This window comes from Falco naumanni, chromosome 5 (assembly GCF_017639655.2).
Source record: "Falco naumanni isolate bFalNau1 chromosome 5, bFalNau1.pat, whole genome shotgun sequence".
Classification (NCBI taxonomy): Eukaryota; Metazoa; Chordata; class Aves; order Falconiformes; family Falconidae; genus Falco; species Falco naumanni.
In genome coordinates this window covers 1,569,195-1,584,229 of record NC_054058.1, presented here as the reverse complement: position 1 = coordinate 1,584,229, position 15,035 = coordinate 1,569,195, and the positions used below count along the sequence as shown (strand labels likewise).

Below are 15,035 nucleotides of genomic sequence, written 5' to 3'. Positions count from 1 at the left end.
AAAAAGAATCCCAGAGGAATCTAATGGAGACTCTTCCCCCTTGTTTCCAAGGACTGCCTGCGGATGCCACCACCAGCTACGTTTTGAAGAAAGCCAAGGGAATTGGCAAGACTGCTTGAGGAAAAACAAGCGGTTGGACGTAGAAGTAGTATTTGGGTTGTTACTGAAGACAAGCACCTCTATATATCACACAAACAGCAAGCGCCTCTGTGTCAAGACGTCCCTGCTATAGAAGTAAGTTATTTTATACTCTAGAAGGCCAGCTCCTCTTCACAAGCAATAGAAAGCTGGAATGTTTAGTTAGCTGTGTGTAAAGACTAGAGATCTGGAGGTAAGGAAAGGGCTTTCGCTCTCAAAACAGCATAGCCAAGAGGACGGCCATCCTGAGGGACAGGACCACCAGACACCCCCGGCCCCACGCGCCAGAAGCAGCCTTGGTCTCCGCCACTCGTATACAGCTCTCCGTTCCTTCAGGGCCCTGGACGGGCATTTACCGGGAGCAGAACCGGCTCCCGCTGGTGCAGGAGGCCTTCGACGACCGGCGTGACTAACTGGGGGCTGAGAGGACCAATTTGCAAGAGGACTGTCTCGAGGCGTAATTTAACTTAACTCCCAAGTTACGTTCCTGCTCTGGCAGGTGACCCGAGCTTCGGCGCGGCCCAGCACTACTGCCAGCGCCGCTCACCGAGCGCAGAGCGCAGCCTCCCCGCGCGGCACGGTGCCTCCCCGAGCAGAAGAGGCGGCGTGCCAGGGCATACCTCCTGAGCAGGCTTTACACTTGGAACCTGAAAGATTAGTTACTTTTCACGCAGACAGGTGTTTTAAACCCTAGCAACAGAGCAAAAATGCTTCCTTGATAAATTCAGCCTGACATTAAATACCAAGTTATTACAGTCTTAAAAAAAAAAAGTATTCTTGCTATTGCTATTCCTGACTGCCCAGCTCCAGAATGGCTGAAAAATGCAGACTGGGAAAAGTGGTACTGATCTAGGGAAAATACAGCAATTTCTACTCAAAAAGATTCAAATAATTCAAGTTTTCTGACTGTAGCAACAAGATTTCTTTATGTGATAGACAGTTACAGACATGGTAGAAAAATACATAACATAAAAATTAAAACCAAACAATTATCAACCCAGTTTTCTGTATCTCTTATGAGGCTCTGGCAATAAAGCTGCCACTACTGAAGCACACCACTTGTAAAATACCTTAATGACTCACAAGGAACAAGATAACGTTTAAGAAAATGAATTAAACTTTTGAACCACAGAGTTTAATTCCACTGTGAAAATATGGGTCACAAAATTAGTCAATGAAACCATACAGTTCATACAAAACTGCAACATATGATTTCAGCTCAGCCATAAAATGCAATGAATAAGCCTTTAAGTATCCATGAAGAAACCAATTGCCTTTAACATTTCAGACTAATTAAAGAAGCAGAACAAAAAACTAAGCACGTTGATTGCTTAGTTATGTTAAATTGCTGATAATAGGCAACACGAAAAGGAGTTCCTAATCTTTTGTACCAGACAGTAAAGTATTTTAGCATATAAATAACACTAAATAATCAATTATAATGCTTTCCTTAATTTTATAAATGAGAAAGTAATGGGAGTGTATGCTAGCCTTTTATTAAAGAGTGGACCTGTAGGTAGATGTCATTAACCACAAACTGCTGCTTAAAAAGCTATGTCCTTACGACCCAAATTTTAAAACTTTGTCTAAAAATTTATCCTGCAGTAAACCTTCTTCTTCTCCGCTCCTCGCTGAACTGCTTCACTTCCCAACTAAATCATACGTGGCCCTTCAGCTTAATTCAAAATTCATACAAGCAAGAGCTGAAAGCAGTCCCTCGAGTCCAAAGCCTGAATGTCCTCCAAACTGAACCTGAAAAGGGTTTAACATCCCAACACCAGATCCTTTCCATTTTCTACACCTCTTTCCAATTGTTTCCTCCATATTTTTTTTTGTTTGTTACTTTGGTTTTAAGCACAAACACAAAGCTGCATCACTGTAGACAGAAGGACGACTGTGGGCAGACCATAATTAAGATTAATGCTGGAACTATGATCTGAGTTAGTGAAAGGTTAAGACCGGGGGATAACTGAGCGGCTGGGGTGTCAGGACAGAAGGATTTGAATGAGCTTCAGAGTAGGAAAGGAACGAGGGAGAGAGGGTGACACGGAGTACAAAGGAGGGGACACCAGAAGGGAGGCAAAAGTAACAGGAGAATGGTAATGGCCACCAGCCACACGCGTGACGTGGTCACTTACACCTAACCAAAGCACCGCTCCGGAGCAGCCGCGCTTGGAGACGTCGGGAAGCAACGGACTGAAGGGCAGCGGGCCTGGGAGCACGGGCTCCTGAGGCTGCAGAACTGAAATGCAGGCGGCAGGCAGCAAACCAGCCAGCAAAGCAAGGTCAGCATTTGACAGTAAACAGGAGAGCAAGATGTTGCCTGGGCTCGAGTAGAGTTGAGAGACCTGAGCACAGAATGAAGTACTGACCTTCCAAGACAGTGAAGATAAAATTTCTTACAGATAATCTTAAGTTAAACTGCCTTGTCAGCTACGCAGCGGGAAAAGCATCAACAAACCCCAAACCCCTGCACCTCTAACAGCCATCACGTCGCATTCTATCTTTAGATAAAAGCTTGAGCCACTGCACACATTTGGTCCAAACCACATTCTAAATTTTCTTTAAGACAGCTGAAGAGGAGCCGATTTCAATGTGGTAGCCATAAAACTTCATCAGAACAGTGCAAAGCTTGAGTAAACAACATCAGTGTGTTAGGGCAGAGGCGCAGCGTGAGCGCAGCTGCACTGGCTCGGAGTTACGGCTGCCTCACACGCCTGCTGGCCTCGGGTGACATCCAAGCGTACCTGCCGCTGCCCCCTTCACACGCCTGCCCGTGCCGCTGCCCTGAGCACATTCAGTTTTTAGAGCTCAGTATGCTAATCCTTATTTAGTTGTCATGCCTGTTTACTTAATATTTTAACAGTCCAAAATAGACTGGCTAGCCTTAATTGTGTTTCCTTATCACACCCTCTGTTCTTAATTCCAAATGACGAGAAACAAGTTTAAATTCAGGAATAGCATTCACATAACCTAAATAATTCCCAAATCGAAATAAACCGAAGTCCAAAGATTCCCAACAGGAAACAAATATACTTCTTTCCTCAGAGCAAACCATCTGGTTTGTAAGAGAAAACCAGGAGAGGATACTATTGCAGAGAGCAAAAATTCTCAATTTCAGCCTGAGCCCCGAACTCTAACATGGCTTGATTTCTTCATTACCATTTGATGGAGATGTTTACCTCACCTATTCTGTAAGGCAGGTTCTAGAAATGAGGTGTGTTTCTCCAATTCTAGTTTGCATCTGCGAATGTAATGATTTTAATTTTTTTTAAAGGCAGAATTTTCAACCTTCTGACTAATGCCATAGGATTTAACACCATCGGTTCAGAAACATGTACAAAAAGCCACTGAAAACAACTGACCTAAATGTGTTGCAGACAAGCTAGTACAAACTGGGTGAGAAGAATTCAGCGGATTATTAAAAAGACCAGAAGACAACAGCTGCTCATGGTGACTTTCCCTGATACACACAGGCACACTTGTGACAGTTTGATGAAATCGCAGTAACATTCAAAAAATATTTTTAGCGAACCACAGTTGTCTGTCTGTGGCACCAGCATTGCCAAGAGGGAAGGCGCAGCCAGATTGCATCCTGCCTGCACACATTTGCAAGTTGCAGAGAACAACCGTCTCCTGAATAAACACGATGACATCCATTGCAGCGGAGCAAAACAGTGTTTACAGAACACTATTTGCCCAATTAGCGGCGTCAGTCAGAGGACAGCTTTAAATATCAGATGAACTGAGGAAAAGTCAGAAGTTTTGCAAAGTGAAGTCTTACCTCGGCATCAACATTACAGACTTTTTTAAGAAGTGAACTTGCATATGGACAGAGGATATATATACAGAACGTATGTAAGAACATCCCTTAACAAAGGTTCTTAAGCAAATTAACCTGCCACAGGGTAAGAGAAAATTGTTCTCACACAGATGAATAATTGTAAGACAGAAAGTATAAACAACCAGTTATTGTGAGGGGAAACCACCGGTGGCATCCTACAGAGATGAATGCTTGGGCAACATGCTTATTTATGAAATAATTTGGAAATACTTCTAAATCATCATATTTATACATAATTTGGAAGTACCGTATACAGTGGATGAGGATTTTGAAAAGGAATGCTACTGCAGAAAAGCCACCCTATAGTGAGATTCTGGACTCCATAAAGGAGGCAAAAAGATGCAAAACACAATTATTAGGAAAGGAACAGTGAACAAAACAGAAAATAGAACCGTTTTGGTCCTTCTTTCAAAGAAAAAACCCCAAACTTTAAAATATACAAAGAAAGGAGATAATGTATAGGATATGAAAAAACCCCATAGGTATGAGAAATGACTTAACAGACCAAGACTCTCCACGTAAGACAGGCACACAGCTGAGGGCGTACGGGGTTCTACAAACTCCGGAACGGCAAGGGAGAGATGAATAATGGGTTGGGTTCTTCCAGTACCAGGACACCGAGCAGGCTAAAAAGCGTTCTACACAGTTTGGACTCAGGCTACGGAAGCACTCACTAATGGGATTGGTGGGTGCTCTTAGGTTTGCACAGACTCAAAAGCAGACTGGACAAAAATCACAGAAAAATGAGCTAAAAGTGGTTTAATAGAGCTGGTTGCCTCTGACCACAGACACACTAAAGCTGAGGAACTTCTGCAAGCCTGCTGAGCCCCGAGAAATGCTCCCTGACTGCAGGCTCTCCCTGCTCCCACATCTCCTCCCCAGGCACCTGCCACCAGCAGGTTTTGGAGGATGAGTAACAATCAACGTTTGATCTTTCACCTGACCTGAAGGGACTTCTCTTGCATTAGCAGAACACTGTGCCAATTACAGATTTGGCCAGCAACCCTTGAGAGTTATGGTCTTTCTTAACATTTTATCTGTCCAGAATTTGTGTTACTGCCCCCCAAAAAATCCTCACCACATTCGATGTACCTGTAATAGTCAATACTGCCACAGTGCAGTCCCTCACCATGGATTTGGTGAGGACACAGCTACACAGGCCTGTTCCAAGGCCAGTTTCATTTACCTTAAAATTGAATAGAACCTGAAATAAGAATTTGGCTGAGATTTGCATCGTGAAATTATCTCCATTCACTAGTTGGTGTGAATGGATTTTCTTTCTCCTTTCATTTGCCACAGAAAAAGGCAATGATGGATAGATTACTTGTGCATGTACAGTTAAAAAGTACTGCTCACCAAGTAGGGTTATTTACATCAAAATGCCAAGTCAAGAACACTTATACCTCATATTCCTCTTTTGCATTCATTTATCCTCCACACCAATTCAGAGGCTGAAAACATGCACAGAAAAAGGATGTTGAACAGCAGTTGTTTCCCCTCCGTCTTCGTTAGGGTTTTACAATGAAAAGATACCAGAAGTTTTTAGCTATATTTTCAAAAGGTCATTTCTCAGCCTTTACTTCAGGGTGTATCATCTAGTTCCCCACATTCGTCTCCGTAATGTTTATAAATTTGCAGGTTATTTAGCAGCTAAAAAACCCAGAAAAGCAAAAGTTCCATGAAACCTGAGAGCCTTGACACTCAATTATGTGAACTTCAAAAATAAATGACAACTAATCAGATGACAGCAGATATAATGTCAGAGCAGCTCAATAGCTGTTACAATGACAGATGACAAAAATGTCTAATAAACTAATTAATATTTCCCAAGGTGATTTAAAAAAATGATCTGTTGAAGTATTTTCTTGTAGTGCTTACAAGAAATATTCCACCTCTTGTTTTCTAGACCACAAACTGGATTAAAAAAATAAAATTGCATTATGCTCCCAAGCTATTCCATACTTGCCAAAGGTATTGGAAAAACAGATTCCTTTGCCTGACTCAGCTCCTTCTTGCAACAGCCTCATGCCCTTGCAGTCTGACAAATGCGTTTGTTCCAGGGGGCTTGGGAGCATCGCCGCTCCTGCTCTCCGGCTCAGCGGAGAAATGCACTGTCAGATCCCCATTGCTTAGCAACACAAAGATCTGCGGCAAGAGCATCCCACGCTGCGGCAGTGGGCAGCTGGCAGCTGGCTCAGCAACTTTCTCCCAGGTCACGGGAGTTTATCAGCGGAACTGGCAGCAGAAGGCTGAGACAGGCTGTGCAGCGAGCCAGGCAACAGAACACACTCAACAAGGTGGCAGAAACCAAGTACCCCACTGGCAAGTTACAAAAATTTAGCTCCCTAGCTGCCCCAGCCAAACCCTTGGACAAGTCTTGCTCGTTAACCAACATACACCTCAAAATTCAATTCTTCCATATGTACAAAGCAGCACCACATTATGTTCATGACACTGAATGTGCCAGACAAAAATCCCTCATAAAAAGAGAGACCAGCTTTATTTGGTCATGTGTTAGGGAAGAGATACAGCACTGCATTGCAGCCTTCAGGCACTACTAGGTAATACAAATGCAACCACAATGTGACTTCACTCACAATTCTCTCTTCCTTCCAGAAGACGTTATCCCAAGACTGAACTGGCAGACATCTCCGATTAAACTGACCATCTGCACAGCATGTGAGATGAGGAGAGGCACGAAAGTGCTATTGATGCATGAGACAGCTCAAGTAGGACAAAATAAGTAATCATAATTTCATTAAGTCTTTGCGCATGGGAGTGGGCACGTCTGCATGCAAGCATCTATAACTTAAAAATACCACATCGTTACTACTTCGGAAAGACACTTTTCAAAACATATCTAGACATACATGAACAGATATACATGTGCATCATCAGATCATCTTCACATAATACAGCTCACCTCTAGACGGAACATGTCCAAATGCAAGGTTTAGGAATGCACTGCTAGTAATATGGGAAGCTTACAATTCTGCAAAAGTTTGTATCAGTGCTTTATGTACTCATTGACTACCAAACTGCACATCTTCACTTCATTCTTAGTTAATATTATATAAAAAAAACCCCACACCACAGATTTCAGAACCCTCATTTCAGGAAGCATCAGGTATGATGACAGCACACTATTTCTAGTGCTAAGGAAAATGCTCTGAGTTGCCCAAGGACTGTGGTGGTTGTTTTTTTTTTAGTTTTTGAGGTTTTTTTCCCCCCCCTTAGAGTCATTCAAGTTCCCAAATAAGCACTGGTTTAGAAAAATAAAGATTGAAGACTGATACAAACCCATTAGTACAAACTGCTCAATTTAACTCACAGTAAAGCATCCTCAAAGCTTGTGCTATGCTAATTAGTTCATAAGATATTGAAGTTAAAGATGCCACAGATACACATAGTTTAAAGCTGACTCATATCTGGACTGAGTAATTTTAATGATCTTTCCATAAGATGTTCACCTGGGGATCACCAGACAAGCGCTGTTTAAAGATGATTTGTCCCTTCATGTTTCAGATGGTTACTCTGATCCTCAAAAGCAAATCCAATCAGATTTCATTAAAGCAAGAGAATCCGACAATACCATCAACTACTCTGGTTTCTGCTAAACCCAGAAAAACCTTCTGAAGGAAGCGCAGTTTGTCATGCTTGCTCATTATCTTATACACATCATTTTCCATCAGCCTTTTTTCTCTTCCCCCTTTGTGTTCTAATGAGAACTTGACCCAGATTCCATGCAGCCCCACCTCTGCAATAACACCCTGCGGCTGTCATCAAATTATTCCAGCAATTTAAGCAACCAAACAAAAAAGTTAACTTTTTTTTATAGCTTAGCCACTACAACCACCAGCAGAGCTGCAAATAAAAATCTAAACTGAAGAGAGAAATTACCTCTCTTGCCTTTTATACTTTATCTTACAGGGTGAGAATGAATAAATCTTGAGATTACCAGCCCTTTCAAAAGCAGGCAACTTTTACAAAAATAGAGCAAGTTATCACCCTGTTTCACCAACACAGAACCTATAAAGGTTTGTTCCATATGTCACCTAAGTGTAAATATCACTTAAAAGGCCACCAATGCCCAGTGACCTCCCCAGGGCAGCACCCCGCCACCGATGCTGTGCCCCACCTGCTGAAGAGGTACCAGTCCAGGGTTTAACTGCTGACTGACTATGCCTGATGGGCAACCTTTCTAACTGGCTCTCCTCTACAACTTACAGTCACCAGGTCAGACACCTCAAAAAAGACTGTCAAGAGTTTCCAGCTGCAGGTCAGCTAAAGCAACCCCAGCAGGTTTTGTTAAAAAAGTCAAATTAATAACTGGGGCAGCCCACAGATGCTCTTGCTGGTGTGCTTCAGTTGGGAACAGAGCATCTTGCTTTGAAGTTCATCACCTTTTTTTTTTTTTTTTTAATGACTTAAAACTAAGATTTATGGCAGCAGAGCAGGAAATCTCCTGTTCCCTTCTCTGATCCCAGGTTGAACCCTCCTAGATCTTGCAGTGATAGGAACACTGATGTTCCTCTTGGCACAGACATAGATATACACTGCTTCAGAGGGAAAGGGGAAGATTAATGGCTTATTTGCCTTCTAAATTGAATCGCCTTTACCTCGCTTGAGAGTTATCAGTAAACCTGATTTCCCAAAGATTCATGTGAAGGGTTGCGGTACCAACCAGCGATACCATCTCGCTGAATCTCAGACGTGTTGTAAATTGAAACAGATGGAATACAGCATTCTGCAGCAATGGCAGGGAAGGGCTTGGGTCAAATCATCATTGAGATTAATACTACAAACAGGTTTTGTTGAGCAGCTTTTCATTTAAAATAGCATCATATTCCAGAAGAAATTATGTAATGCTTCTATAAAGGCAAATACCACTGGGAATGGTGTCATTACAGGTAACAGAAATTTGTAAAGTACTAGCAATAACAATACAAGCCCAGACTGTCCTCAGTACAAGGACCATTATTCTTCCCCCTTCCCATCAACCACCCACCAACAATAGCTGATTCTATTTTAGACTTGGTATATACTCCAGATGATCTGTTTCAGAAAGGTTTTCCTATGAAATAGCCTTGAACAGAGCAATCCTGACATGATTTGGCTAAAAATTAGATGGCACAAAACAGATTTTCAAAAGAGAAACAGGGAATTGGCTGCTAGAGTTAGCTGGAATAAGAGGATCAGAAACTTGAATGTGGAGGAAGCCTGCAATTTCTTTCAGACAGCAATGCCAAAACTCCAAAGAATAAGCATTCCAAGGAGAAAAAAGAAAGTAGAAGTCTTCCAGACTCATTAGGAAACATGTTAGAAGCAAGCAGAGGAGGAACAGAGAGAAAAGACTACAGTAAAATGATAATTCAAAATTGCTTCAAAATATTGTGTCAGTTGCATTAAAAACAAACATTAGAAAAATGTTTTCCTGCCATATAAAGACAAAACCTCACTTCACAGAGAGTCTAGGTTACAAACTAAGGCTAATCTAAAATTACAGTTGGCAAATCAAGCAACAGAATTGCATATAAATTCAACAGCAAAAACTACATGATCATACAGGTGAATATTAAAGATTTCCGCTGTCAGACCAAACTTCACCAGCTGGAAAAAAAATATAAAGGCAACCCATGTATTAGAGATAACACAGATCACCTAGATCACAGGAAGCTTCGGAAGAGATTCTTCTAGTAGAAATGAAAGCAGTGCTGACGTACAAGGTAGCAAAGAGAATTTATCTAAGAGTACTACACAATACTCTAAGAATCCCAGAAATCTCCTTCCATCTGCCACGGCAGAAGCCTGTGGCTCTGGCCCTCCCTGCAGCCCCACGCTCAGTACTGGCTGCATCTTAGACTCTTCCATTTCACTCTTCAAACTCCTCCAGACCAGATGCTTTTCTCTCCAGAGCATGCTAGCTTGCTCATCTCCCCCGCCAGACAACTCCCCCTGACCCAGTCATTTTCTATATCAAGGAATATAAAGAGGAAGAACAGTGTCAGCTCTCCCACCACCCCAAGTGCCAGAAGGCAGGTCTCGGCGCATGAGCGGAGGCCGCCAACGCCAGGCTCTGGGGGGTTTGCTTGCGGGAAAGGTGAACAGTGCTTACAGCAGGCAGGACTAGCACAGCAGCTGGAATTAATTCTCCTGTGGATTTAAATAGGCTTCTACACACTGCAGGTTTGGGGAGAAGGGTGTATTTGTGGGCAGTTTTTTGATTTGAAGTATTGCAGAAAATTAACTTGAAGGCTCTCCTTCCATCGCTGGGAGCAGGGGCAAGAAGCAGCATGCCTAGTTAAAGTTCTCCCTTCTCCATATCGAACACACATTTAAGGTTGTAATTCATCGTACAAATAAATCTGATGGAAAAACTGTTTGGGTGTAAAGAAAACCACTTGTTTATTTGGTAAGATATAAGACCAATTTCAAGATAAAAATGTATGGAGATTAGGGGATGGGACAGAGCAAAAATGAAAAATCCCTTGAAGTATTCCAATACTTTTGAAACAAGTCCTTTGACTCTTCTTTTGGAAGATTTCCTCTGGGAGTTTATTTCTTCCCTACAAACAGCAAAAGAAAAAGCTAACAACCACATTTTGATTTAAGTTTACGTAGTTTATTCTGGGTTCAGGCACTAAACACAGAAAATGATCCGTATGCAGTCCTAATCTGTATTTCCATCATCCACAAAAATTCAAGATTTAAAGCAAGATAAGCGAAACACACCAATTACAATGGGAACCAACCCCAAAGTCATCAGGCAATTGCCTTACAATAAAAGCCAATAACATCTTGATTTCAGGCAAACTGTTATAAATAACCGATACTAACATAATTAGGGCATACACAGTATATTCACACTCACTCTTGGTGTAAAAAGCGGTTATGACAAATTTGTACCTCCTTCGGATACCAGAGCGGATGAATGCAGTATGAAACCCTGAAGCAAATTCAGAAAACCGTACCCAGCCTTAGAGCAGCTCTCCTGTGCCCGTTTCAGAAATGAATGCATGAACTTGCTGGTTCAGCCACCCTAGGTGCTGTGCACCCTGGGCAGCACAGCCCTACTCACTACCATCAAGGCCATGTGTTTCGCTGTACCAGAGGATGAACCTACAGAACCTCCAGGGCTCAGTTCTCAACAGTTACAACCAGGTCTTTTCAACCATCAGTCCTACAGAACTGGGGACAAAAAAAGGATTTTTTCCTGGTTCCAGTACCAATAAAATGCTTATCACTTTCCAATCACTCTTCTACTTATTTTGTGCCAGTGCAAGTACACCAAAAAAGCAGTGCTACTGCAGATCCCTGACATTTTAAGGAAGAAAAGTCATCTAGTCTGATCACACACACGCAACACAAAGCTATTTATTTTCTTGATCTTTACCTTCCTCATGTTTCATACTATTCTAAATGTCATTTGTAACACTCATTCACACTCCACTGCTGAAATGTTCACACTCCATTTCTTGAATTTCTTCAAAACTTGCCCCTACCCTCAAACTTATGCATTTTGAATGTTATTTTTTTTTTCTTTCATTCCAGTCTACAGGTTCAAGATCCATAAGCCACACATCAAGTAACAATGTCACTTCTCCTTTACTCAGATTTTTTTTTTTAAAGGCCACTTTAGATTTCACCATGGTACCAGCAGTTTTTCAGCACGTTGCATGTACATTTTATCTTGTATCACATTCTCATGGAACTAACCACAAAGGTCTGGACAAGATGTGACTGGTTTTTTAAAAAGACAAATTTCTATTTCATTACAATGCAGTAATGATATTTTGGGGTGCGACTTTTATTTCTATGTGTGTGTACACAAAGTAACAGTGGACACAAACAGCTTGGCTTTTGCAACAATAAGAACATATTGCTCCCCAAAAGAAAGTTTAGTGAAGCAATTCATTGAAGTACAATTGAAATAATCCATACACTTCTGTCATCCACACTTTAAAATCTGCTAGTAGGTTTGGGTAGACTTTCGAAGAGGACAGCATGGACAGAAATATTGAAAAAAACAATCAGAAAACATAGCCTACCAAATATGTTGGTGGAATGTCCTTTCCGGGCAATTGGTTTGAGCTCGTTATGTCCCCATCCATATTGCCTATAATTGTCCCAGGCATGCTTCATCATCTAAGAGAAGGAAAAAATAGGATTTGATTACATTATAGAACTACTTTGTATGAATACAGTATTTTTTTGAGACTTCATCTTTCACAGTCATCCCAGCATACTGATAATTACTTTGCCACTATTTCTATCTGTTACAGAAATCAGACTGTACAGCATGAATAAATTTGGAAACAACTCCAAGTCTATTTGACTTGAGCTATAAAGCCCGATGCTCTGCTGAGCTATAGAGCCTGATGCCCTGCATTACATCGTTTTCTTGTTCTTTCTTTCCCTTCAATACAGACACAGCCGTAAGGAATGCGTTTAAGCGTAAGGAATTGGTGAAAAATACCAGCTAACATCTAAACCAAAAAAAATAAAAAATATCTACCAATATCTAAAGCATAAAAGGGATTTACAGTGGTGCATCCAAGTATGACTAAACAATTTTGCAAAAATCAATTTTTTTATTAGCAACACCTACTTGACAAAGATACACTGTCATACAGCTTCTATGAAAAGAAACATCAAGTTTTTCTTGTTAGAAAGCACAATGAACAAAGCAGTATAAAATTATTAATATTTGTTCCACAAAACATTCCCAGCTCTTTAATAAATGTTTCTACCACCTAGTAAGCAAAGTACATCAAAAAAACCAAAGGATCTTGTTGACCCACAAGTATTAGTTGTGCTCATCAGCCACTAAACAGTGCTTTCATGGATTTGCCAAAACTTTTCAAATTCCTTGCTTGTTGGTATAAAGCAGAAATTCAGCAGCTTCCAGACTGCATAGCAAATGCAATTAAAAAAATATAAAAATTAAATATTATTTAACTAAACAGATCAGAGCAAGTAACAGGAAGAAATCAGACTCCAAATGATACTGCCCCGACACAAGGTCAGGATCTGTTCTAAAACAACAGCCATGTGGCTGTATCCACAGCATTATACATATTTCATCTTTATAGTGCATCTTAAAAATGGTATTAAAATTTTGTTAATATAAACAAAATCCCCAAGAAAATGACAGGACGTAAAGCATGATCCCCACTAATTTGAGAAATGCTCTCTGAAAGGAGAAACGATGCCAATGTAACTAACAGACCATTTCTGACCCTTTAAGAATCTGATTGTACCAGAGCAAGTAAAGTTTTCACTGCAATTTACAGGACTATTTCTCCCATTTTAATCAGAGGGTCACTGCACTCCTAGACGATGGAAGGGAACAAGGAGGTGCTGGCTGGAGAGCGAGGCGCAGCCAGCTGCCCCACCGGCACGCACTCAGCTCTCTTCTCTTACCGGGTTGAGGACTTAGCGCAAGTCTGCCTCTGGTAATCCCAAATCTTTCAAACCGCATCTAAACGTGCAAAACAAAGTCCCTGTCTCCCTACAAGCAGCAGAAGACCCCTGTCCAACCTATGCAGCTGTAATGCCTTTGAACATAAGCTCCCTTCAGATTTCCTGCGGCTCCGTTAAGAGCCATGACAATATCCGGACAATAAACTTGACCCGCAACAAAGGTACACGCACGGGCCTGGAGCTGGGAAGGTGAGCTGGCGTCCACCCAGGCACTGACGGCCCTCAGGATGCCACAGGTCCCACTTCTACCGCCTGGCATTCAAGGTCAGCTCACGCGTCACTTTTGGGTGTTTGCAGTAAGGGATTCTGACCCTGATTAGGCAATAAAACGCTAATAATATTCATGATACTAGAAGAGGAGAGAAAAGCAATTTCATTAGTGTTCACAAATTCCTCAGTTTTACAAGTCACTTAGTGAGCCGACCAATTAACAGCTCTTAGAACCTCGAGGTGACTCAGGTGAAGTGCTCCTCTCCTGACAGGTAAGAAAACTACAGCACAATAAACGCCATAAAAGCCTGGTCACAGGCAGCACAGAAGTTCCTCTGAGATCTCCTACTAACAATACGCAGAATCAACCTACAACTTTTTATGCAAAGTTGCTCATTAACTTAAGATCAAAAGTTGTTTGTTAACTGAAGATCCTTGAATCCAGAACCACAGCACCATCCAGGTGGGAAGGGCGCCCAGGATGTCTCTAGGTCAGCCTCCTGCTGGGATCAGACCAGCCTTAACAGAAGGCTTTCTCCACTCAGGTGGACTCAAGGTTTCCTCCATCCCGAATGGGACAGTAAGCCTCCACAACGTGTCCTGCTCTAACTCGCAGCTTGCCAGTCCACCTTCAAGTCCTAAAAGTTCTACTTGGGAAAACACAGACCTGTAGTTTTGGATGGCACTAGAGGATGAAAATAAAGAATTACTGACCAGCGAGCTCTGCGCGAGTTTGGTAGCAGATGGGTGTTTAAACAAGGTTACCATGACATGGCAGATCTAACAAACTTGCTTCCCCATAAGGGAAACAGGGCTTCTGAGACCTTTGGATACATCACATAAATATTTCATGAAGGAGAATCAAATGACCATTGACATTTTAGCTTTTTAAGAATCTCAAAGTGTAGGCAAATATCAGTACAGATCAGAACTAGCTAAGGCTAAAAGAACAACAATGACATTTTTCCTCACAGCAGAGTGTTAATTGTGGAATATTTCACTGTCCCACTTTGCCGGGCTTCTGGGGGAGAAGGATTTTGTTACAGACTGTTTAGTTCTGAGGAACCCCAAGAAAATTATGGAAACTACAAAGGGATAAAACATCACAATGCAAGATGTTTCTATACCCCTATACCCATAAGATAGAATTTACCCTAAGATAAAATTTCATTAAGATAGAACTGTTTACAGTCAATTTCACTAGATTCATGAATTAATGCAGAAGTAACTCAAGAATACACTACCGAGAGCAGGAGCTCCACTGAAGGCAGGTGACAGGCACAGCTGACCGCATCACCTAAGGTTCTGAGACAGGACACCACCGTTTTGAGGACACTAAGCCACGGTGATAAAGACAAAC

At 41.7% G+C, this 15,035-nt stretch overlaps 1 protein-coding gene across 3 annotated transcripts in view; it reads right to left on the bottom strand.

Moving 5' to 3' along the window:
- Positions 1 to 15,035, bottom strand: part of MAN1A2 (mannosidase alpha class 1A member 2) — a 144,288-nt gene that overhangs the window by 87,606 nt on the left and 41,647 nt on the right. For all 3 annotated transcript variants that reach the window (XR_005827949.1, XR_005827950.1, XM_040594493.1), the window contains exon 3: positions 12,031 to 12,127. Coding sequence is in view for 1 of the 3 variants with exons in the window: in XM_040594493.1 (XP_040450427.1) it covers positions 12,031 to 12,127 (97 nt within the window). In the remaining 2 variants the exon portion in view is untranslated. The remainder of the gene's footprint in view (positions 1 to 12,030; positions 12,128 to 15,035) is intronic.